This window comes from Chiloscyllium plagiosum, unplaced genomic scaffold (assembly GCF_037043375.1).
Source record: "Chiloscyllium plagiosum isolate Xiang-an unplaced genomic scaffold, Cpla_swu_hap1 HiC_scaffold_9, whole genome shotgun sequence".
NCBI classification, from domain to species: Eukaryota; Metazoa; Chordata; class Chondrichthyes; order Orectolobiformes; family Hemiscylliidae; genus Chiloscyllium; species Chiloscyllium plagiosum.
In genome coordinates this window covers 53,490,117-53,517,090 of record NW_028270147.1, presented here as the reverse complement: position 1 = coordinate 53,517,090, position 26,974 = coordinate 53,490,117, and the positions used below count along the sequence as shown (strand labels likewise).

Here is a 26,974-nt window from a genome sequence, read left to right as displayed (position 1 = left end):
TTGTTTGTCCTACCCAACTGCACTGCCTCACATTTATCTGGATTAAATTCCACTTGCCATTGATCAGCCAATCCATATCCTCTTGTAGCCCAAAGGTGTCCTTCTCACTATTTACCAACCCATCAATTTTTGAATTGTCTTTGAACGTACTGATCAACCCTCCTACATTCAAGTCTAAATCCTTCATAAACAGCAAGGGTCTAATACTGATCTCTGCGGAATCCCACTGGACACCAGCTTCTAGTCACAAAAACACCTCTCAACCATCACCCTCAGTTTCCTGCCATTCAAGGAGCCAAATTTCCTTGAATACCATGAACTCATACCTTTGCTATCAATCTCAGATGTCAGACCTTATCAAAAATCTTGCTGAAGCCCAAGTAGACTACATCAAAAGCATTGCCATCATGTGCACAGCCGTTCACCCGTTCGAAAAATTCAGTGAAATTGGTCAGACGTGACCTCCTCCTTAATAAAACCGTGCTGAATGTTCTTGATTAATCCTTGCCTCTCCAGTTGCAGATTAATTCTCTCCCTCAGAACTGCTTCAAATAGTTTCCCCACCACTGAGGTTAGACTGACCCGGCCTTGGGTTTCCAGGTTTATCCTTGGCACTCTTCTCGAATGTCAATATGATACTGGCTGTCATCCAGTCCTCTGGCATCTCTCCTATGCTCAGAGAGGAATTGAAAATTTATGCAAGCGCCCCTGCGATATCCCTTGCTTCGTTCAACAACCTGGTATATATTTCATCCAGCCCTCGAGATTTATCTACTTTTAAGCCTTCTAGACCATTCAGAATCTCCTCTTTGCCTATGCTAATTTCTCTAAAGCATCACAGGCCTTCTCCCTGATTTTTCTACCCACATAAAACTCATGCCACCCGAACCAGATGGGTACCAATATCCTTGGAGGGGAGATTTGTTAATGCTCTTCGGGAAAATTTGAACTAATTCAGCAGGGGGATGGGAACCTAAATTGTAGTTCCAGTGTCCAGGAGGTTAAGAGTAGTGAGGTGAGAAATTTGTTTCAAGGTCATGAGTACATCAGCAAGCAGGAAGGTGATTGAAGTGTGACTACTTGAACGCCAGGAGCATCTGGAATAAGGTGGGTGAACTTGCAGCATGGGTTGGTACCTGGGACTTCGATGTTGTGGCTATTTTGGAGACTTGGATAGAGCAGGGACAGAAATATTTGTTGGATTTAGATGTTCCAGTAAGAACAGAGATGATGGTAAAAGAGGGGGAGGTGTAGCATTGTTAGTCAAGGATAGTATTACAGTGACAGAAGGACATTTGAGGAATTGTCTACTAAGGTAGTATGGGCTGAGGTTAGAAACAGAAAAGGAGAGGTCACCCTGTTGGGATTTTTCTATAGGCCTCTGAATAGTTCCAGAGATGTAGAGGAAGGGATTGCAAAGATGATTTTAGTTAGGAGTGAGAATAACAGGGCTTTGGATATAGGTTTGCTCGCTGAACTGAAAGGTTCATTTTTAGATGTTTCATTACCTTACTAGCTAACATCTTCAGTGGACCTCATGCGAAGCAGTACTGAAAATTCCTGCTTTCTATTTGTTTTTGGGTTTCTTTTGGTTGATGATGTTATTTCCTGTGGTGAAGTCACTTCCTGTTCCTTTTCTCAGAGGGTGGTAGATGGGGTCTAACTCAATGTGTTTGTTGATAGAGTTCCGGTTGGAATGCCATGCTTCTAGGAATTCTTGTGCGTGTCTTTGTTTGGCTTGTCCAGAAAACTAGCCACCAGGATACATGAACACCAACTAGCCACAAAAAGACATGATCCTCTGTCATTAGTATCCTCACATACGGATGAGGGACAATACACTTCGACTGGGATAATATATCCATCCAAGGACAAGCCAAACAAAGACACGCATGAGAATTTCTAGAAGCATGGCATTCCAACCGACGACAAACACATCGAGTTAGACCCCATCTACCACCCCCTGAGAAAAGGAACGGGGTGACTTCACCACAGGAAATGACATCACCAACCCAAACATATAAATAGAAAGCAGGAATTTTCAGCATTGGTTTGCATGAGGTCCACTGAAGATGTTACCTAGTAAGGTAGAAAAACCTCTGGAAATGAACCTTTTCAGCTCAGCGAGCAAATCTACATCCAAAACCTCAACCTGAGCGATAAATCTTCTCAAAACTCGCTAATAACAGGGTAGTTCTCATGGGGGCCTTTAGCTTTCCAAATGTTGACTGGAAACTGCAGGGGATGGGCACAATTGAAATGTGGAGCTTATTCAAGGAACAGCTACTGCATTTCCTTGATAAGTATATATCTGTCAGAAAAGAAGTGGTCGAGTGAGGGAGCTGTGGTTACTAAGGAAGTTGAATCTCATGTCAAGAGGAAGAAGAAGGCTTATGTTAGGATGGCAACTGAAGGCTCAGTTAGGGTGCTTGAGTTGCAGGCTAGCCAGGAAAGATCTAAAGAGAGAACTAAGAAGAGCTAGGATGAGACATGAGAAATCGTTGGATCAAGAAAAACCTAAAGCTTTCTACAGATATAACAAGAATAAAAGAATGACTAGAGTAAGATTGGGGCCAATCAAGGAAGGCTATGGAAAGTTGTGTGTAGAGTCCGAAGATCTAGGAGAAGCATTAAATGAATACTTTTCATCGGTATTCACACTGCAAAAAGATAATGTCGTTAAGGAGAGTACTGAGATACAGGCTACCAGACTAGATGGGATTGAGGTTCACAAGGAGGAGGTTAGCAATTCTGGAAAGTGTAAAAATAGGTAAGTCCCCTGGGCCAGATGGGATTAATCCTAGGATTCTCTGGGAAGCTAGGGAGGAGATTGCAGAGCCTGTGGCTTTGATCTTTATGTCATCATTGTCAACAGGAATTGTGCCAGAAGACTGGAGGATAGCAAATGTGTCCCTTGTTCAAGAAAGGGAGTAGAGACAACCCTGGTAATTATAGACCAGTGAACATTACTTCAGTTGTGGGTAAAGTGTTGGAAAAGGTTATAAGAGATAGGACTTATAATCATCTAGAAAGGAATACGTTCATTAGGGATAGTCAATGTGGTTTTGTGAAGGGTAGGTCGTGCGTCAGAAACCTTATTGAGATCTTTGAGAAGGTGACCAAACAGATGGATGAGGGTAAAGCGTTTGATGTGGTGTACCTAGATTTCAGTAAGACGTTTGATAAGGTTCCCCACGATAGGCTTTGCACAAAATAGGGAGGCATGGGATTGAGGGTAATCTAGAAATTTGGATAAGAAATTGGCTGGCTGAAAGAAGTCAGAGGGTGGTGGTTGATGGGAAATGTTCATCCTGGAGTTCAGTTACTAGTGGGTTCCACTGCTGTTTGTCATTTTTATAAATGACCTGGATGAAGGCATAGAAGGATGGGTTAGTAAATTTGCAGATGACACTAAGGTCGAGGGAGTTGTGGGTAGTGCCAAAAGTTGTTCACGTTACAGAGGGACATAGATAAGCTGCAGAGCTGAGCTGAGAGGTGGCAAATAGAGTTTAATGTGGAAAAGTGTGAGGTGATACACTTTGGAAAGAGCAACAAGAATAAAGAGTACTGGCCTAATGGTAGGGTTCCTTGCAGTGTGGATGTACATTGATCCATGAAAGTTGCCACCCAGGTTGATAGGGTTGTCAAGAAGCCATACGGTGTGTTTACTTTTATTGGTAGAGGGATTGAGCTTCGGAGCCACAAGGTCATGTTGCAGCTGCACAAACCGTTGTGGCCGCACTTGGGGTATTGCGTACAGTTCTGGTCACCGTATTATAGGAAGGATGTGGAAGCTTTGGAAACGGTTCAGAGGCAATTTACTAGAATGTTGGTGGTATGGAGGGAAGGTTTGATGAGGAGAGGCTGAGGGACTTGAGCCTGTTTTTGTTAGAGAGAAGAAGGTTGAGAGGTGACTTAACTGAGACTATAAGATAATCAGAGGGTTGGATAGGGCGGACAGTGAGAATCTTTTTCCTCGGAAGGAGATGGCTAACACGAGGGACAGAGCTTTAAATTGAGAGGTGATAGATAAAGGACAGATGTCAGAGGTAGTTTCTTTACTCAGAGAGTAATAGGGGCTTGGAATGCCCTGCCTGCAACTCGTCAACTTTAAGGGCATTTAAATGGTCATTGGATAAACAAATGGATGAAAATGTAATAGCGTAGGATAGATAGGCTTAAGATTGGTTCCACAGATCCTTGCAACATCGAGGGCCAAAGGGCCTGTACTGCACTGTAACATTCTATGTTCTCATGGGGTGATGATAGTAGAGCTTTAAACTTCCCCAAAATTAACTGGGGTAGTCTTTATATGAAAGGTTTGAACTGACCAGAACTGTTAAAAGGCATCCAGGACAGCTTTTTAAGTCAGTCTGTAGAAGGTCTTACAAGAGGGGGAGTGGTCCTCAACTTAATATTTAATTAAATTGGGCAAGTGGTTTAAGTAGCTCCACATACACATTACCACTGTGGTCGTTAATGGGTCCTACTCTTTCTCTTGTTATCCTTTTAACCTGCATGTACAGGCGAAACAATTAAGGATTGTTCTTATCAGTATTTTTTCATATCCCCTTTTAGCTCTCTTAATCTCCCTTTTATGTTCCCTTTTGCACATTGCTGTAATCCTCTATGGCTTCTGCTGTATTGAACGCCAGGTGTCTGTGTCTTCCCTTTTTCTGTTAATCCATTTCTTTGATATCCATGTTTCACTGGATTTGATGGTGCCATCCTTTTTCAATTAGAACATGTTGGCCCTGTACTCTCCATATTTCATTGTTGATTGCATCCCACTGTTCTGAGAATACCTGAAACTATTTGCTCCCACTCCACTCTGGCCAAATCATACCTGATCTTTCCCCAGGTGAGAACTTTTATTTCAGGCCCATCCTTGTGCTTTTTCATAACGGTTTTGAATGTAATGGAATTACGATTGCTCTCTGCAAAATGCTCCTCCACTGATACTTCAACCACTCGCCCAGCTTCATTACCTAAATTTAACCTGAGGACCACTACCTCTTTTGCAAGATCTTGTATGTACTGGCTTAAAAAGCTGTCCTGGGTGCCTTTTAAAAGTTCTGCTCTCCCCAAACCCTTCACACAGTGACTACCCCAGTTAATGTTTGGGAGGAAATCCCTTACTATCACTACCCTATTAGTTTTACACTTCTCTGACATATGCCCACACTTGTGCTGTTCTATTTCTCTCTGACTGTTCTGGGGCCTATTGTACATTTCCAGCAACGTGATTGGTCCTGTTTGGTTGTTAAGTTCCACCCAAATGGGTTCATTTGTGGAGCCTTCTAAGATGTTATACCTTCTTAGTGTTGTAATAGACTCCATGACCAAAATTGCAACACCATTTGTGTTGTCTGACTTCAAAATATTTGCAATGCATGGAGAATAAAGCAAACTGTGTATTCATAAGTATATTTGGCCAAGGTAGAATATTACTTTGCAATATATATTTTGCAGAAATCATGACCAAGTGTCAAAGTGACCGAAGCGTTTGTTATCCCACTAACTGTCAACATTTCTGATTATAATTAAAGTTGCATTAACATTTTATTATTTTACACTTTTATTTTGAACAAACAGCGTATTTGTTTTATTTCAGCAGGAAAGGATTTTTTTTTCTTTCAGAAATAAATAGAATAGTGCAACATTGATTACATGCTAATTGGGAAATTTAGACTGTCAGTAGGGTTAGATATTTATACCGTCACAGTTATAAATATTCATTCCTAGATGATGTAAAATGGTAGGTCTGGTGAAAGTGCACAATTTTACCTTTTGTTTTATATTGGAAAATAACTGAAGAGGAAAAGAGAATTCAATACTCAATTTCTGCCACTTTTTTTTAACTAGTCAGGTGATGTAGGTGCTATTGGCTAGGCCAGCGTTTATCACCCATTACCTGGCACCTGTATGGAATAACTGAACCATTATTTTAAATTAAGGTCTCATCTAGAAAACTAAACTACAGTCAGAAAGAAATAGCATAATGAAATAAATGGACTTAATTTCCAATAGATATATGTACAGTTAAATCAAGAAACATTTCAAAGTCTTAATTTGCATTGAATGTGCTCAATTCAGCACAGATTAAGACAGTCCATCATGCGTTTATACAAACTAATGTGCAATTGAACCCTTATATCACTCTGATTCCTAAATTTCTTGAGTGTAAATGCTGTAAACCATGTGACCAATTTTTAATTTGAAACTTAAAATACCAGTTAAAATTTGAAATAATGTAGTTTTCCACATTCTATTCATAATTATACTGTAGAACTCAGTTAGCTCAGTTGACTGGATGTTTGGTTTGTGATGCCAACAGTTCAGTTCCAAACTAGGCTGAGGTCATCAGCAGGTCCTGCCTTCCCAATCTTGACTATTACCGGAAGTGTAGTAACCCTTAAGTTAAATGTGCCACCAGTTCAATCTCTCTGATGAGAGCAACGTGTGGTCCTCTGGGATTATGGCAACATTTGCTTCAGTTTGGCTATTTTTTTGTCAGAGGCCACAACTTATCATTTTGAAGAGGAATCAGGGGAACTTTTACATTTTTAAACTAATATGAAGCTCTGAAGTCTACTATGTAGAATAGCATTGCGGTTGAAAATTGAAAATTCTGGTAAATAGTTAGTGTCAACCATAGATTTAAAAATTCTTTGATTTGTAATCAATATGGTGAATAATGTAAAAAGAAAAGCCCTAACAATGCGTTACTTCTTTTATTGCCAGAATTCTTGCACGCTATTTTGAAAGCTGATGTAGTGGATGAAATCTTCTCTAACGTTCGTTTAGCAAATGAATCTGATGTCGAAGTTTTGACGGAGAATCTTAGTGGAAAAGAAGACTTGTTACTTGATTCTGGAATCCAAACTAATGCAAGGTTGTATTTTAGTGCTGGTGGATGGGCCGCAGTTTCGGCAACACTTGAAATATTGGGAAGTGAGTGAGCCTTCTCATTTTTATGATTTCTAACCATTCTCTCTTTAATGTACAGTACAAATTTTCTCATGCATGAAAGTTGCAGACAAAATAAAATTCTGTTTGGAGTGTCTTTGACTTCGAAGTTGCACACTACATGCCATAGCTTTAAACAAGCATTACTTCAAAATGCACTGTTATTACAGTAATTTGCGGAACAAATGCTAGTCGTATGTTATGGGCTAAGTTTTATCAGAAATTAGCTAAGTGTCACTTTTGGCAAATTTCTCTCCATGACCACAAGTGAGTTTGTCTGCTAACCCAATCTTTCTTGATCACCTATGTCCCGCACCCAATGGTTCTCGTCGCATTTTCCCAGTCTCCACAGGCAGAAGTACATTGCTGGGATCTTCCAAGGTTCTTGGCACTGTCACCATTTTTAATGTCTAGCCATGCACCCATTCAAATGCTGGCAGTTATGTAGTTGTAGTGCACTCTTCTGTCAGTGTCATATAGCGAGGAAACAGATCCTTCAGTCCAACCCGCTGAACATAATCCCAAATTAAATTAATCCCACCTGTCAGCTCCTGGCCCATATCCCTCCAAACCTTTCCTATTCATGTATCTATGCAAATGTCTTTTAACATTGTAATTGTACCCACATCCACCACTTTCTCAGAAAGTTCATTTCACACGCAAATCACCCTCTATGCAAAGATTTTGTCTCTTATGTCTTTTTTAAATCCCTTTCCTCTCACCTTAAAAAAAAAATGTGCCCCCGAGTCTTGAAATCCTCATTCTAGAAAAAAGACAACTACTGTTCACTCTGTCCATACCTCTCATTATTTTATAAACTTCTATCAGATCATCTCTCAAGGTCCTTCACTCTAGTGAAAAAAAGTCCCAACCTATCCAGCCTTTCTTTATAAATGAAACCTTCCATACCCAGCAACATCCTGGTAAATCTTTTGTGAACCCTCTCTAGCTTGCTAATATCCTTTCTGTAACTGGGCATCCTGAACTGACAGTATTCCAGAAGGGGCCTCATCAATGTGATAATGAGAAATTGGTACCCTGCTTTACAAAGCCAGGTGGACAGAAGGTGTGTGCAGTTGCTGCCCATGGAGATGCCCTGAGATGTTGGTGCTTAGTGTTAAAGATAGATGGCCAGAAGAGCAGGTGGTTTTTAGATTAGATTCCCTACAGTGTGGAAATAGGCCCTTCGGCCCAACAAGTCCACACCGACCCTCTGAAGAGTAACCCACCCAGACCCATTTTCCCTCTGACTAATGCACCTAATACTATGGGCAATTTAGCATGACCAATTCACATGACCTGCACATCTTTGGATTGTGCGAGGAAACCAGAGTACCCGGAGAAAACCCACGCAGACACAGGGAGAATGTGCAAACTCCACACAGACAGTCGCCCAAGGCTGGAATCGTACCTGGGTCCCTGGTGCTGTGAGGAAGCAGTACTAACCACTGAGCCACTGTGCCGCCCTTGGAGTCACCAGGTTTCCACACTCACTTTCATTGTCTGGAATTTCCACAGTGTAATGTGTATTCTTGGTTGGGAGAATGGGAAACTGCATGTCAGTGAGGTGAGATGATGTAATAACGAGAATGTAAATTCAGGCTTACACATGCAAAAAGGCTTCCCACCACTCCCTAGCAAGAATTCTGTCTTGTCATTCAACACTTGGTTGCAAAATGGGATTTTTAGTTCTTGATGTCAGGAATTTCCTCACTACTAATTGCAAACAGTTCTCCAAACCTTCTCACGAATCCTGTCATTCACTGGCTGGGTGAATTGACCCCATGTTATGGTCTAGAAACAGAGCAATAAAGATGGAAACACTACTGAATTGGACCGCAGAGGGAAGACAAGATCAGTTTTCAAAAGGTCAAGAGTCAGAGAGCAACTTGGTTTCTGTAGGTGAAGCAAAAAAAATCACTACTTATTCAGCAGTTTCCTGAATAAGTTATTTGAAGTACTCTTAACATTATTCTATTTACTTGATCTGCTGTGTCCTTTCATTATCTCTAATTGCAAACCTACTTATCTGAACCTCGTTACATGTTGGTAAGAGAAATTGACATCTGAGAGATGCCCAGTGTTGAATGGGAGTACTGCTGGGTTTTGGTTTCGTTTGTTAAGAGCTACACAATTCTGTACGAAGTTGGAATATTTGGGCATCGACTTGCAAGGTTTGTGGGGAGTGGAGAAAGAATCCCAGGTCTCTGTGATGATCTCACTTCAGATCATCAGATTGACTGATCCAGTATAAATCCTGAAACTCTGTGGGCTTGTTGCCTCTGGTATTGCATTGAAACCATAAAATATAGAAGCAGAAGTAGACCATTCGGCCCAAGAAGCCTGTCTGCTATTCGGTGAAATTGTGGTTGATCTGATAACTCCCTTTCCTGATGTTTTCCCATAAACCTTGATTTCTTACTGATTAAAAATCTGTCTTTCATAGCTTTGAATAAACTGAATGACCTAGCTTCAAACAGCTCTCTGTGGTGAAGAAATCCACAGACTCATAATTCTCTGAGAGATGAAATTCCTCCTCGTCACTATCTTAAATGTTCTGAGATTACGCCCCCTGTTCCAAGACACGCCCACAAGGGGAAACAATCTTTGTATTCACCCTGTAAAGTCCTCTGAAAATCTTGTATATTTCAATGCAGTTGCCTCTCATTCTTCTAAATTTCAATGAATACAGACTCAACCTTCTCACCCCTTCCCATAAGACATTCGCTCTATACCTGTGATTGTCCTCTGAACTGCCTCCATCAGAATATCTTTCCTTAGATAAGGATCCAAAAATTGTTTTCAACAGTATTTCAGCTGTGGACTGATTCATGCCTTGTGTAGTTTTAGCAAAACCTCCCTACTGAAGCAGTTGTTGTATTAATAATTTAAATATTCTACTGTTTCCTTGCAGATAGTTTTCTTGTGTAATGTCATATTACAAGTACTACTTCTAGCGAGATGTTTTGTAGATCATAACTTGAGAACTACAGGGCTGATTCTTTTTTAATTTTCCCAATGTGAAACCTCAATCAATCCTGGCCATTTTTCACACAATTGGTAGACACAAACGCCTCTGAGCATTCTGGCTGAATGAGGCTCTGAAAGGAAAAATTAAACTTCCTGCCTTAAAGGAATTTTAAAAGAACTGCAGATTTATTAAATTGTACTCTTGCCTTAGATCATTGAAATCCAAATGATATCTCTAACAAGGTTTGAGTTAATCTCAATCCCAAAATAAATCTATTTCACTCTTTCCTCATGAATAGCCTGGTTGAAAAATTGTATAAATTCAGTAAAGCATTTGATACCTTTATATAAAAAAAAACTTTTCAGGTTAAAGTTAAATATTCGAGATGGCAGTTTTTCTGATAACAGTATTCCTTATGACAGCAGCGCTGGAAAGGAGCAAAAGTGAGCAAGATATGGAAGACAGAATAACAGAAGGTATCTAATTTTTAAAAATAAAACGCATCTTCAATTGCAAGATTTGTTTTCACAAATAAATTGATTGAATTACTGCATTCTCCCCACTATCCTGGTTAATATGGTCGACATTTTAATGTTGTTTGTGAGACTTTACAATGTTCAAATTGGTTGCCACCTTTCCTACATTACATCACATTTCAAGTGCCATTTGGTTCACATTAATGTTCTTTCGAGATAAAAATCTATTATCCTTTTGGCTCACATGTGACTCCAGACCCTTAGTAATGTGGTTAACTCCTAACCAGTCTCTGAAATGGCCTAGCCAACAACTGGGTTCAGTAGCAATTAAGGATGGGTAACAAATGGTGATATCCCATAAAGACATTTTTTAAAATGCTCCTATTACAAAGTATAATTTTAGACCTATACTTTAGTAGATCTTTTGATGTAAACAAAAAGGTCGGATAGAATCTGAACCACATTACTTTGCTTACGGTCCTTTTCAGTACTCTGGTTTCTGAGTATTGGTTAGAAAAGGAAGAGTGTACCCACATTTAACGGGTTTTATGTTATTATAGCAATATTTTGATAGAAAATGCGAATATTTTAAGAAAACAATTTCCTTACATTAGTTTTTAACTATTGTAAATTTAAGTTTCAGATTCAGGACCAGAATTAATGATTGTGAATCCATATCCATCTTGTAATCTGCTTAATGCAGCAGCAATGGATGAAGGTACAATTTATTTCCTAAAAATCACCCAATTAGGAAGTTTCAAATTTAATAATATTGAGTTAGTTTATGGCAACCTTATAATGTTTTGCTACTTTCAAAAATTTTGTAAAATCAGAATTCTATCAAGTTATCTTAAAGTAATTGCTTTTTACAATGTTATGTGCAATTTTTACAAATATATGATTAGATTAGATTACATTACAGTGTGGAAACAGGCCCTTCGACCCAACAAGTCCACACCGACCCGCCGAAGCGCAACCCACCCATACCCCTACATTTACCCCTTACCTAACACTACGGGCAATTTAGCATGGCCAATTCACCTGACCTGCATATCTTTGGACTGTGGGAGGAAACGGGAGCACCCGGAGGAAACCCACACAGACACGGGGAGAACGTGCAAACTCCACACAGTCAGTCGCCTGAGGCGGGAATTGAACCCAGGTCTCCGGCGCTGTGAGGCAGCAGTGCTAACCACTGTGCCACCCACATATTTTAGGTTTATTTTGTTAAAGTTTTGTATGTAAATCCATTTAGGAAGGAGGGTTGAGATTGTATTAGCAGTAATAAACATGATATTGGTAAAAATATAAGGCTGAGTAGTGAGGTGAAAATTTACCTTTAGTGGATCTCTTTGCACTTGATGTACTTGGTAAACCTAGTTTCCCAAGAAAATGTAATTGGTTCATCATTATTTATTTAGGTTTGATACAGTTCTTTTATCCGAAGTAAAATTTATGTCAAATTCAAAATAAGACCACAAGGTGCAGGAGCAGAAGGAGGCCATTGAGCCCATTGAATCTTCTCTGCCATTCAGTGCAAGCATGGCTCATGTGATAATTTTCATCTCCATTTTTCCCCCATTATCCTTGATTCGCTAACTGATTAAAAATCTGTCTATCTCAGCCTTGTATGTGTTTAATTACCTGGCCTCAACCCTCCACTGGGAAAAGAATTCCACAGATTCGTTATCCTCTTCAGAGAAGAAATTCCTTCTCATCTCTGGGTAAAATGTGCAAACCAGTATTTTGAGATTTTGCCCTCTGGTCCTAGACTCTCCCACAAGGGAAAACACCCTTTCTGCATCTACTTTGTAAACTCCCCTAAGAATCGTCAATATGGTAATCTCTCATTCTTCTATACTCCAGTGAGTACAGGCCCAATTTATTCAACCTCTCCTCATAAGACTATCCCTCCATACCTGGGATCAGTCTCATGCATCTTCTCTGAACCACATCTGACGCTGATATATCTTACCTCAGATAAGGGCCTATAAACTGTACACAGTATTACAGTTATAGTCTGATTGGTGTTTTGTATGCTTTTAACAAAATCTTTCTACATTCATAATTTATTTCCTTTGAAATAAACATTCCAATAGCCTTTCCTATTATTCTCTGAACCATGGGCTGTTATTGTAGTAAGTAGTCTCATGTGTGATACCTTATCAAGCCCCTTCTGAAAATCGATATATATTGCATCTACCGCTTTCCCTTTATCCTGCTTGTTACCTCCTCAAAGAATTCAAGAAAATTTGTAAAGTGTGACAAATGAAGGAAACCCTTCATGAAGCCATGCTGACTGTGATCATGTTATGTCTCTCTGTAGTGTTATTACATACTTTATAATAGATTCTAACATTTTCCCAATAACAGACATTAAACTAACTGGCCTATAATTACCTGTTTTGTTTCCTTCCCGTTTTAAATAAAAATATTACATTTTCAGTTTTACAATCCTCTGGGACTTTTCCAGAATTGTAAGGATTCCTATATGGTAACTCCCAATGCATCCACTATCTCTGTAGCTACTTTCTTTAATATACTAGGATACATGCCATCAGGTCCAGGGGATTTATCCATCTTTAGCACCTTTAGTTTCCCTAACACTTCTTCTCTAGTGATAGGTATTGTATTTATTTCCTCTTAACCTTTTGCCTGTGAAATGCTATTCGAGTCTTTTGCTGTGAAGACTGATGCCTTGTATTTATTCAAGTCCTCTGCTATTTCCAGGTTTCTTATTATTATTTTGCCAGCCTCATTTTCAGCTCCTTCATCAATGACTTTCCCTCTATCCTAAGGTCAGAAGTGGGAATGTTCGCTGTTGATTGCACAAAGTTCAGCACCGTTTGCAACTCCTCAGAAACTGAAACTGTCCATGTTCAAATGCAACAAGATCTGGACAATATCCAGGCTTGGGTTGAGATGTGGCAAGTAACATTCATGCCACACAAACACCACGCTGAGACAATCTAACCACCGTCGTTTGCCATTCAATGGTGTTACCATCCCTGGATCCCCCACTGTCAATTTCCTGGGTGTTATCATTGACCAGAAACTCAACTGGACTCACCAGATAAACAAAGTGGCTATAAAAGCAGGTCAGAGGCTAGGAATACTGCAACAAGTAACTCACCTCCTGACTCTGAAAGCCTGTCCACCATCAGGTACAAGGCACAAGTCAGGGGTATGAAGGAATTCTCCCCAATTGCATGGATGAATGCAGCCCCAACAGCACTCAAGAAGTCTGACACCATCCAGGACAAAGCAGCCTGCTTGATTGGCACTACATCCACAAGCATCCTCTCCTTCCACCACCGATGCTCAGTAGTAGCACTGTGTACCATCTACAAGATGTGCTGCAGAAATTCACCAAAGATCGTCAGACAGTACCTTCCAAACCCATGACCACCTCCATCTTGAAGGGCTAGGACAGCAGATACATGGGAGCAACAACACATTCAAGCTCCCCTCCAAGGCACTCACAATCCTAACTTGGAACTATATCAGTGTTCCTTCACTGCCGCTTGGTCCAAATCCTGGAAATCCCTCCCTAACGGTATTATGAGTCAACCCACAGCAGGTGGACTGCAGCAGTTCAAGAAGGCAGCCACCACCACCTTCTCAAGGGCAACTAGGGACGGGCAATAAATGCTGGTCAGCCAGCGATGCCCACATTCCACAAATGGATTTAAAAAAAACGTTGAAGTGTTTACACAGGTCAATTAGCATAATTGAATTTCATTTTAAAGTATCTAATTTTTGTAGATTACCAACGCTGTTTAAAATTGCTTTATTAATACTGAATTAAATACTGACACTTACAGGAAGATACGGGGGAAATCATTAAAACAAATTTCTGTTAATGACCTTTTCCTTTCCAAGTCAAATATAATAGCATAAATTTTGATTGGATGAGATAGATGGTTGTGTGTAATATTAATATGTTTCAACAATCAGAATATAAGGTAAAGATCCATAACATTGGAACTTTACTCCTCTTGAGCTTCGCTCATATTTTAATGAGACGAAGTCACCACAGTGTATTTTGGACATGTGTGTTTTCCAGCATTTCCACACTGATTCAAATTTTCATTCATTCCATGAGTATCTAGGATTGCTAAGTTCAAAGATATGTAAAAGTGGATTTCAGGACCCCATCTTAATTAGGTGCAGTTTTCTGCTTGTTTGTTGAAAATCAGAAAATGCTTAACATAATTGCTTGTTTTTTTATTGCAGAACAAATTGTTGTTGCCCATGTACCCGCTTTGCTCCCCTCGGCAGATGACAAAAAGAGAAAAGTTAAATATCCTGTCACAAAGGGGGAGATTAGAAGACGTATTATCCCTCCTGAGAAAATGTCTAAAACAGTCATTAAAAGCTATCTAAGGCTAAGGAGAGATAACCGTTTTGACATTCGCCAGCTTCTGGATCTGCCTGTGACTGGTTATGACCGGACTCTGCACACATCATTTACTCGACTCTGTGAGGGAGAAGCAAAAACACTGACTGAAAATTTTCATCAACTCAACCTTGGGTACTTTCCTGTCGATGAATGTGCCAGCACGATAGCAGAACACGCTGCAGCTTCAGAAATATATGCAGCAAGGCAAGTGGCAAATCTCTGTATTTAATTGAGAACAACTCAAGGTAATTAGCTAATGTGAGTTCAATGTTGGACCATCACAAGAAGACCTGAGTATGAATCCCAAGCTTGGCTGACTTTTTAATTCACTCAGGAGGTGAGTTTTATCATATATAGCTAATTCCCTAGTAGGAAAATGGGAGAGCATATTGTTGATGGCAGGTGAAGAATTGGAAGTCCGTCTTTTGTTTCCCTTTCCATTCATGCAAAGTGCTGAAAGATTCGCATTGATAGCACCTAACAGATGTCTAAGCCTTCACACAATCAAAACAATGAAAAATATTGTTTGAGATTATTATAATTTTTACATACAAGTGACTAAATGCACAAGTTTAACATTTTTAATTTGAGCTTTATCTGAAATATGTTGTAAAGATGAAAAGCCCTTTAAAACTATTCACTTTAATCTATTTAATCACAACCAGGTATTCTTATACTTTTACTTGTAAAGTAATCTTTTATAATTCATAAACAAAGCACAAGTTAATATACTATGAGCAAATGAAATATTGAGTTATTGTGTGCAGTTTACAGTAGTGTAATTTTAAAAATAACGTATTTTCTGTATACCGCATGCAAAATAGATTGGGACAACTGAGTTACATGGTATTTTGTGTGATGGAACAAAAAAGATGTTCTAATTATATTTAACATCAGATTTGTTTTATTAATGAAAACAAACCAATTTCTGCATGGTTGCTTTCAGTTGAAACTTTAGTCTCCACAAAGCTGATTTATTGGGGTGTCTGAACCCATTTTCTTGCTTCCTTCAAATGATTGAAGCAATTCAGGCATCCTACTGTCCTATTTAAAATTACTTCAAGTGAACAATTTTTAATTTTATTGAAGTGATGGATTACCTTTTCTTATTTTGAGTACAAATTGAGTATTTATTTTGGAACATTTTTGTTTGTACTTTTTGACCTGGTTGCATGTGTACATTGTGATTGGTTCAGATCAATTCTGAACTATCTGATTAGAGAAATAGTAGCAGGTGTTGTTAAACTTGAAAGGGTTCAGAAAAGATTTACAAGATGTTGCTAGGGTTGGAAGATTTGAGCTATAGGGAGAGGCTGAACAGGCTGGGGCTGTTTTCCCTGGAGCGTCGGAGGCTGAGGGGTGACCTTATAGAGGTTTACAAAATTATGAAGGGCATGGATAGGATAAATAGGCAAAGTCTTTTCCCTGGGGTCGGGAACTAGAGGGCATAGATTTAAGGTGCGAGGGGAAAGATATAAAAGAGACCCGGGGCAACTTTTTTCACAGATGGTGATACGTGTATGGAATGAGCTGCCAGAGGAAGTGGTGGAGACTGGTACAATTGCATTATTTAAGAGGCATTTGGATGGGTATATGAATAAGAAGGGTTTGGAGGGATATGGGCCAGGTGCTGGCAGGCGGGACTAGATTGGGTTAGGATATCTGGTCGGTATGGACAGGTTGGACCGAAGGCTCTGTTTCCATGCTGTACATCTCTATGACTCTAAATAGCAGCTTCCTCTCTTAAAATTCCCTCACATACAATCCAACAAATATCTAATATGAGAAAGGCAAGTTGTTGATTCAAATGTGCCACTCATCAAATATTTATCGTGTCTTCCTCAATTTTGTAAGGGATTAGATTAGATTACATTACATTACATTACATTACATTACATTACAGTGTGGAAACAGGCCCTTCGGCCCAACAAGTCCACACCGACCCGCCGAAGCGAAACCCACCCATACCCCTACATTTACCCCTTACCTAACACTACGGGCAATTTAGTATGGCCAATTCACCTGACCCTGCACATCTTTGTGACTGTGGGAGGAAACCGGAGCAGCCGGAGGAAACCCACGCAGACACGGGGAGAATGTGCAAACTCCACACAGTCAGTTGCCTGAGGCGGGAATTGAACCCGGGTCTCTGGCGCTGTGTGGCAGCAGTGCTAACCACTGTGCCACCGTGCCGTCCACATTATACATCAATGTCATTCAGAAATTATGTTTCTGTTTATTTTCACATATTTTTATAAATATTTGGCAAATAATTTGGCTAAAGGAAGAACAGCTACTGAATTAGGTAGAAATATGGAATTTAGCTAGATATATTCTAAACACTAGTTTTTGTTAGGGCTTTACTGAGTGACTATCTCTACGGTACAAGAATAACTAACAACAGGATATAACTGTCTTATAACACGCAGTTTGCAATCTCACCTCTCAGTTTTTAAAGATGGCTAATATGAAAAGCCGAAAAATTCATATTGGTGCATTTGGAGTATTTTATTCTGTGCTGAGTGGAGAGCATTGTGCACTTAATCTAGCCAAATGATTCTTATTTCCCAATGTTGATGCTGGGTAATAAAAACACAAAGGGTATTGTTTTTCCTTTGTTGATATGTTAGTTTGATAATTTTTTTTATACAAAAAAAGGTCAAACCTGGAATAGTTTTTGTCAACTTCTGATCAATGACTAGATTTTTATAACATCTCATCAGAGCATTTTTTTTGAAGTAGATGTGTACTTAGTGGGAGAAAACACTGACATATTTAGGTGGGAATGATTTTAACTGAGATTTGAACAGGTGTCACAGCTTTACTATTAAATTCAAATACAAAGTAATACTATCTTGATTGCATTTTCACAGGTTTTAGTTTTTCTGGTACGTTTAGGACATCGTTTAAATGTTTTACCAATCCTCCTGAACTAAAAGTATTCGCATAAGGCAATCTTTGTCACATAATTTTATGCAGTGAGTGACCTGATGTCTACTTTTCATGTGTATCATTGTGACTTACTTCAGGAGCATTGCAAACAGAAAATTAGGACAGCACTGCTAATATTTCACAGATTAAAACTTCAATAATGTCACATAAGCAACTCTGAACAAAGGAAAATAAACTGTGAGGGCAAACTAGTGAGGAATATAACAATTGACAATGAGAGCTCTTTAAATATATAAAGAGGAAAGTTAATTAATGGTTAATTAATGCTTGGCATGAAAATAGAAATGCAGTGGGGTAATGGTATACCAAAGATAAAATTGCTAGGTGATGGGAAGGAAAGGGAAATAAAGTCACGGCTAGAGGCCATCAAAATGAAATAAAAAGGAGATTAAATTATCTTGGATCTAAGATTAATAGGCAAACATGAATATGTATGGGGAAGTTTGGATTACATTGCTATAGTAGAAGTAGTTGTGACATAATCTAAGTGTAAAGGGACGACATAAAGAAACAAGGAAAGAGAACCCATCGTTAAAGTCTGATAGATGAATATGGGATTGAAACATAGAAAGTAGGAGTAAGATTAACCTATTTGACCCATCAAGCCTGCAGCATTATTCAACATGAACATGGCTGATCCTCTACTTCAATATTATACTCGTGCCATGTGTCCAAAAATCTTATCTATCTTTCTGAAATGTTATCATTTTATTTGACTTCCACTACCTTTTTATGGTAAAAGAATTCCAAAGGCTCTCAAACCTCAGTGACAAAATTTCTTATCTCAATTCTAAATGTAATTCCCTGTATCTTGAGACACAGACCCCTGCTCCCTGCTACCTCACCCCAGATTGGAGAAATATCATCTCTGCAGCTTGTCAGAATTGTATACATTGCAAAATGATCCCACTCTCATTCTTCTAAACTGTAATGAATACAGGCTCATTTGACCGAGTCTCTTTTTGTACAACCTGTCATTACATCCTGGTGAACCTTCACTGAACTCTGTCTGTTGCAAGTATATAGAGTCATAGAGATTTACAGCACGGAAACAGACCCTTCGATCCAACTTGTCCGTGTTGACCAGATATTCTAACCTAATCTAGTCCCATTTGCCAGCAATTGGCTCATATCCCTCAAAACCCTTCCTATCCGGATGCCTTTTATCCTGTTTATTTATCCTATCCATGCCCCTCATGACTTTATAAACCTTTTTAAGGTCACCCCTCAGTCTCCGACATTCCAAGGAAAACAGCCCCAGCCTACTCAACCTCTCCCTATAACTCAAATCCTCCAATCCTGGCAACATCCTACAACATCCTTCTGATAGAAAGGAGAAAAGAATTGCATGCAATATTCGAACAGTGGCCTAACCAATGTCCTGTACAGCCGCAATATGACCTCCCAACTCCTATACTCAACACTCTGACCAATAAAAGAAAGCATACCAAACGCCTTCTTCACTATCCTATCTACCTCCGACTACTTTCAGGGAACTGTGAACTTGGACTACGAGGTCTCTGTTGAGCAGCATTCCCAAGGGCCTTACCATTAAGTGTATAAGTCCTGCTAAGATTTGCTTTTCCAAAATGCCACACCTCGCATTTATTTAAATTAAACTCCATCTGCCACTCAGCCTGTTGGCCCATCTGATCAAGATCCCATTGTATTCTGAAGTAACTTTCTTCGCTGTCCATTACACCTTTTAATTTTCGTGTCATCTGCAACCTTACTAACTATACTTCCTATGTTCACATCCAAATCATTTATGTAAATGACAAAAAGTAGTGGACCCAGCACCGATCCTTGTGACACTCCACTGGTCACAGGCCTCCAGTCTGAAAAACAACCCTCCACCACCACCCTCTGTCTTCTACCTTGGAGCCACTTCTGCATCCCATGTAATCTAACCTTGCTAATCAGTCTCCTATGGGAAACCTTGTTGAACGCCTTACTGAAGTCATTCTAGATCACATCTACCACTCTGCCCTCATCAGTTCTCTTTGTTTCTTTTTCAAAAAAACTCAATCAAGTTCATGAGACATGATTTCTTAAACAAACCCTCAATTTCTTTAGTCATCCAGCATTCCCTATACCTACCAGCCTTCCCTTTCACCCTGACAGGAATATACTTTCTCTGGACTCTTGTTATCTCATTTCTGAAGGCTTCCCATTTTTCCAGCCGTCCTTTTACCTGCAAACATTTGCCCACAATCAGCTTTTGAAAGCTCTTGCCTAATTCTGTCAAAATTAGCCTTCCTCCAATTCAGAACTTCAAATTTTAGATCTGGTCTGTCTTTTTCCATCATTATTTTACAACTAATAGAATTATGGTCGCTGGCCTCAAAGTGCTCCCCACTGACACCTCAGTCACCTGCATTGCCTTATTTCCCAAGAGTAGGTCAAGTTTTGCACTTGCTCTAGTAGGTACATCCACATACTGAATCAGAAAATTTTCTTGCACATACTTAACGAATTCCTCTCCATCTAACACTATGGCAGTCCCAGTCTATGTTTGGAAAGCTGCAATCCCCTACCATAACCACCCTATTATTCTTTCAGGTAACTGAAATCTCTCTACAAATTTGTTTCTCAATTCCCCGCTGACAATTAGGCATGTATAATATAACCCCAGTAAGATGATCATCCCTTTCTTATTTATCAGTTCCATCCAAATAACTTCTCTGTCTGTATTTCCAGTAAAATCCTCCCTCAGTACAGCTGTAATGCTATCCCTTGCCAAAAACACCACTCCCCCTCCTCTCCTGCCTCCTTTTCTATCCTTCCTGTAGCATTTGTATCCTGGAACATTAAACTGCCAGCCCTGTCCATCTCTGAGCCATGTCTCTGTAATTGCCATGACATCCCAGTCCCATGTTCCTAACCACACCCTGAGTTCATCTGCCTTCCCTGTTAGGCCGCTTGCTTTGAAGTAAATGCAGTTTAATTTATCAATCCTACCTTGTTCTCCGCTTTGTCCCTACCTGCCCTGACTGCTTGACTTGCTCCTTTTCCCAACTGTACAAGTCTCATATTGATCTCTTTCCTCACTGTCTCCCTGAGTCGTCTCTCCCCCCCACTAGTTTAAATCCTCCCGAGCAACTGTAGCAAATCTCCCTGCCAGTATATTAGTCCCCTTCCAATTTGGGTGCAATCCATCCTTTTTGTAAAGGGCACTTCCACCCCAGAAGAAATTCCAGTGATTCAAAAATGTGAACCTTTTTCCCATGCATCAGCTCCTCAGCCACGCATTTATCTGTTCTATCCTCCTATTTCTACCCTCACTAGCTCATAGCACCAGGGGTAATCCAAATATTACTACCCTCGAAGACCTCCTTTTTAAATTCTTGCCTAACTTCATCCTTTTCCCTTCCTATGTTGTTGGTTCCAATGTGTACAATGACTTCCTGCTGGCCCCTCTCCCCTTTGAGAACATTCTGCACCCTCTCTGAGACATTCATGATCCTAGCACCGGGGATACAACACATCATTCTGATTTTTCGCTGATGGCCTCAGAAACGTCTGTCTGTGCCTCTGACTAGAGAGTCCCCTATCATAATTGATCACTTGGAACCTGACATACCCCTCATTACATTAGAGCGTCTCTCAATAGCAGAAACCTGGCTGTTCATGCTACATTACCCTCAGAGTCTATCACCCCCTACATGTTCCAAAACAGCATACTTGTTTGAAATGGGGATAGCCACAGAAGACTCATGCACTACCTGTTTATCTCTCCTATCTTTCCTGGGGTTAACCCATCTATCTGACTGTATCTGCGGCTTTCCTTCCCTCCTATAAGTGCCATTTATCACACCCCCAACTCTTGTAAATTCCTCATTGCCTCTAACTGTCACTCCAGCTGATCCAATATCTTTTCTTTGGGTGAGGAGACCAAAACTGCATGCACTATTCCAGATGTGGTCTATCCTAGACACTTTATTGCTACAACAATACATCATTGCGCTGATAATGATACCTTGTCTGCAAGATTCATCTGCATGGTTGCATTCAATGACTTGCATAGAAGGAGACCAACGTCCCTTTGTACTTCAACATTTATTAATATGTCACTTATATGTGAGGCCCAAGCCCTGATCCCTGTCATATCAAACTAGCAACATCTTCCCCTCTACAAAAATGCATTTATTCCTCCTCTTTGCTTTCTATCTGGCAACTAATTCTGAATTCATGCCAGTGTAAGGGTGATATTTATTAAAAAATAATTTGTGAAAGCAGAAAACAGAAGTTTTGTTCCCAACTCATAAGAAAAAGTAAAACAGGATGGTCTACAATTACTAAAAATTTGATAATTCTACAAGAGATACTGGCACCAGGTGGTCTTTGGGAATAATAGGTAATTATCTAGATATGGGCAGTGGATTGGTTGGACTTTTGTCAGAAAACTGAGGAGAGAGCAGTTGGGTCTTGGACCTTTTTTAAAAACAGCCTGCCAGCAAGTGAGAATGCTCCCTCTCAGTGTGAGTGGAAAAGAAATAACACTTAAAGACTTTGCGGAAGGGAAGAGCTGCTATCTTGAACCAAGACTTAAATGACTGGCAATGTAATTGAGGTCCACCACAGTAAATAAAAATACCGAAAAACAAGGAAAACTGAGAAAGTCACCTCATTCCACGATTTTTTTATTTGGACTCTGATCCACAACTTTGTGCCTTTTTATCAAAGTTTTTATCCATGATATTTCCTGGAAAAAAAAGCCTGTTTGTCTCATCACTTTGCCCATCCTATGTGTGAATTAATCTGTATGTTTGGATTAAAAGGGTGTTTACAGTTTAAGTTTGCACATTAGGTAATTTGTTTTTCCCAAATATTGGAAGATACAGTTTGTTATAAGTTTTTTGTTTATTGAAATTTGGTGTGCGTTTCCTAGATAATGTGTGACCTCAGTAAAAGCTTTCTGAAATCGATAATAGACCACATCCACTCATTCTTCCTTATCTATTCTACTAGTTACATCCTGAAAATAGTGAGGTTTGTGAAACATGATTTCTCTTTCATAAATTCATCTTGACTTTTTTTTAATCCTATTGATATTTTCTTAAGTGATCTGTCAAAGCATTCTGTGTAAAAGCATCTAGTATTTTGTCTACTACTGGGAAGGTTAGAAATGTGATTTACATTTGTAAAGCAAGTTATGATGATCTGAAATGCACTGCTTGAAAGGATGGACACAGATTCAGTGGTAACTTGCTAAAATGAATTGGTTATATACTTGAAAAGCAAATGTCTCCAGGGCTGTAAGGTAAGTGCAGTGGATTGAAACTATTTTGATTGATTTTTCTGAGAGCTGACTTTGACACAGTAGCTGAGTGGCCTACTCTGTGCGGTATGATTCTATGAAACAAAAATCAAATGTTTAATTCTCCTGTACTGACATGCCTGACCTACGCTTGACTACAGACAAATTATGCATTAAGCTTTCCATCAAACTTGATTTGGTGAAACATTAATAATATTTCACAGTTTAATTATCCCTCACTCACTTCTTTACCCCATTGCCATTAAAGATTCTTATGGACTTATCCAACTTGTTGATGACAAATAATAATTGATAAATATCTACATGTCATGTCAACTGTGTGCAGAAGATAGATATATCAAAAATTAAAACTAATGAAATGTGTCATAGAGTGATACAGCATGGAAATAGACCCTTCGTTCCAACCACTCCATGCCAAACATAATTCCAAACTAAACTAGTCCCACCTGCTGCTCGTGGCCCATTATCTTCCAAACCTTTCCTATTCATGTATCTATCGAAATGTCTTTTGAACATTGTAATTGTACCTGAATCCACCACTTTCTCAGCAAGTTCATTCCACACGTGAACCACCCTCTGTATTAAAAAAAATGCCTCATGTCTTTTTCAAATCTCTCTTCTCTCACCTTTAAAAAATGTGCCCCCTACTCTTGAAATCCCCCATCCTAGGAGAAAGACAACTACCATTAATATCTATTCCTCTCATTATTTTATAAACTTCTATCAGATCATCTCTCAACCTCCTATGCTCCAGTGGAAAACATCCCAGCCCATCCAGCCTTTCTTTATAACTGAAACCTTTCATAACCAGCAACATCCTGTTAAATCTTTTCTGAACCCTCTCCAGCTTGATGATATCATTTCTATAATTGGGCGACCAGAACTGGACACAGTATTCCAGAAGCAATCTCAATAATGTCCTGTACAACCTCAACATGACTTCCCAATTCTTATACTTAAAAGGACTGAGCAGTGAAGGCAAACATGCCAAACATCTTTTTAACTACCCTGTCTATATGTGATGCAAACTTCAAAGAATTAAATACTTGCACTCCGAGGTGCCCCTGTTCTATAATAATATCCAAGGCTCTACCATTAATTGTATAAGTCCTGCCCTTGTTTGTTGTACAAAAATGCACTACCTCACATTTATCCAGATTAAACTCCATCTGCCATTTTTCAGCCCATTGACCCATTTGATCAAGATCCCTTTTGTAATCTGAGAAAACCTTCTTCGCTGTGTGCAATGCCACCACCAATTTTGGTGTTGTCAGCAAACTTACTAACCGTGCCTTCTATGTTCTTGTCCAAATCATTTATACAAATGACAAACAAAAGAGGACCCAGAACTGATCCCAATGGAACACTGCTGGGCACAAGTCTCCAGGCCAAAAACCAACCCTCTGCCATTTCTATCTGTCTCCTGCCATTAAGCCAATTATGTACCCAATTGGCAAACTCATCCTGAATCCCATTTGACCTAACTTTACTGAGTTGTCTGCCATGCTGAACCTTGTCGAAAGCTTTATTAAAATCCAGATAAACAACATCCACTGCTCTGCTATCATTAATCTTTAAGGCAACTTCCTCAAAAAATGCTATCCTAAATCAATTTTTGCCTTTCTAAATGTTCATAACTCCTATCTTTTATAATCACCTCCAACAATTTACCCACAACCGAAATCAGACTCACAGGTCAACATTTCACAGTTCTTTCCTTCCTTTCTTAAACAAAGGTACAACAGTAGCTACCCTCCAGTCATCAGGCACTTCACCCATAATTTTAGATGTTGCAAATATTTCTGCAAGGGGTCTCATAATTTCCTCTCTCACTTCCAACAACGTTCTGCAATACATTAGATTAGGTCCTGGAGATTTATCCACCTTTATATTCTCTAATACTTACTCAATGTGAACTGTTTTTAAAACATTAAAGTTTATTTCTCTGCATTCTCTAAACTCCATTTCTTTCTCCACAGTAAAAACTGACATGAAATATTACATTTCGTATCTCTCCCATCTCCTGGTGTTCAACACAAAGACAACCTCCTTGTTGTTACATGTTTTTTCAGTTGGTTCTGTTTTGACTTTTTAACAACGTATGAGCATAAGCATTAAATCCGTCTTTTTCATGTGAAGCTCAGTGTTTATTATTACCTATTGTACTTAATGTTTTCAATGTCAGATAAATCACTGCCTGAGTTGAAACACTGGAAGGATATTGATTTCATTTGGACTGTTCTATCCAGGAAATAGTGTTTGTAATTTGATTTTTATTTTAGAAAAGTTGATCTAATGGAACAATAGTGAAAGAACCTACAAAGTTTTCATGTAGGCTTACCAAATTCTTTTATTTTCTCCAGAAAGGTGATTGAAGATCTTGACACAATCATGGACAGTTTTATGTGGCAGGAGCATCCATATAATTTAATCACACATGGATTTGGTCCTCAGAACATCAAGGTAGTTTTGGACTTGGTAAAACTGCTTCTGCGAGAATCACTACGGAAATCCTCATCCTGATGCAGACAAAATAAAATCACTGGGATTTGTAGGTTCTTTTTCAAAAAAAGCTATGTAATAGTGGAACTTATTGTTTTTAGTCTGTTTATCTTGTTAAATTTATGTGTAACTAGCTTTGTATGAATATTTCCAGAAATGTTGTTTATAATATGAGTAATGTACAGTGGCCCCTCTCTATCTGTAGGACTTCCATGTACAAATTGGATGAGAGTTGGGAAATAGGCATCTTATGGGCTTTATGTTGGAGAATCAGTAAAGATTATGTATATATTAGAGTTATAGTGAGTGGCTACTGTACTTCAAAATAAAACCTGCATTTCAAGAAAAATAATAGTGGTGTGTAATGTGAAATGTTTACATGAACCAAATGAACACTGCTGTTAAATAAGAATTTTAAAATGTATACATTTGTTTAATTTAACATTTCACATTTTAGTTTTGTCCAAAATTATGATATCATGTACAAGTGTTTGCAGGCATCTAACTAAAGACACCTCTGATAGCAGCAACAAAATACCCCTTATGTCATTTTTAAATCTTCATCCCCTTACCATAAATATTTGGTCTCTGGTCTTGAAATCCCCACTCTAGGGAAAAGATACACTCTATTTACCTTTCTATACCCCTCACGATTTTATAAACCTCTATAAGATCACCCCTCAACCTCCTACATTCCAGTGTAAAAGGTCCCAGCCAATCAAGACATTCCATTCCCGGAAGCATCCTAGTAAATCTCTTCTTAACCCTTTCCAGCTTCATAATATCCTTCCTGTAACAAGACGAACAGAACTGGACATAGTACTCCAGAAGAGGCCTCATCAGCGTCCTATCCAACCTCAACATAACATCCCAACTCATACTCAGAGGTCTGAGCAATGAAGGGAAATGTGCTAAGCTATCTATATGTAATGCAAACTTCAAATAATTGTGTACCTGAACGCCTAAGTCTCTCTGTGAAATATTCTTTGTACCAGCCTTACATAAGTCCCCTCTCTCACTTGTTTTTTTTGGTAAATTGATGACTATTTGACTTGTTCCCTGCCCACATCTCAAACTGGAAGATTTCATCAGCTTTGTTTTTGCATTTCCCTCACCTTCTCATGGCCCATTTCCTCCAGCTCTTCCCTTGTGTCCTTCAATCATTTTATCTCCATTCTGAGACTAGCCTGTAGACTAATATGCACTGCAAGCCCACAGACTGACTTGTTTACCAGAATGCATTTGCTTCCTGTGTAAACTTTATTTTTTTCATCTGGTTTCTACCTCTCTGTCATATCTGCTCTGACCATTTCCCAGACCAACGCTTTCAATGTAACTGAAAACTTTAATGTTCCCTCAACATGGTTGTCGGGATCCTTAGCATGTCTGTACCAATTCTCACTTCTTTCACTTTCACTTCT

At 39.2% G+C, this 26,974-nt stretch overlaps 1 protein-coding gene across 7 annotated transcripts in view; it reads left to right on the top strand.

Moving 5' to 3' along the window:
• The window catches only part of LOC122554724 (uncharacterized), a 39,573-nt gene extending 13,601 nt beyond the window's left edge, over positions 1-25,972 (top strand). Inside the window, exons 4-8 of one of the 7 annotated variants that reach the window (XM_087990623.1) lie at positions 6,745-6,954; positions 10,366-10,416; positions 11,060-11,134; positions 14,653-15,022; positions 25,415-25,972. In XM_087990623.1, coding sequence (XP_087846749.1) covers positions 6,745-6,954; positions 10,366-10,416; positions 11,060-11,134; positions 14,653-15,022; positions 25,415-25,574 — 866 coding nt within the window. In that variant the 3' untranslated portion in view covers positions 25,575-25,972. Of the gene's footprint in view, positions 1-6,744; positions 6,955-10,362; positions 10,417-11,053; positions 11,135-14,652; positions 15,023-25,414 lie in introns of all 7 variants that reach the window. The other 6 variants (XM_087990622.1, XM_043700100.2, XM_087990621.1 and 3 more) reach the window with 6 other exon arrangements.
• The last annotated feature ends 1,002 nt before the right edge of the window (positions 25,973-26,974 follow it).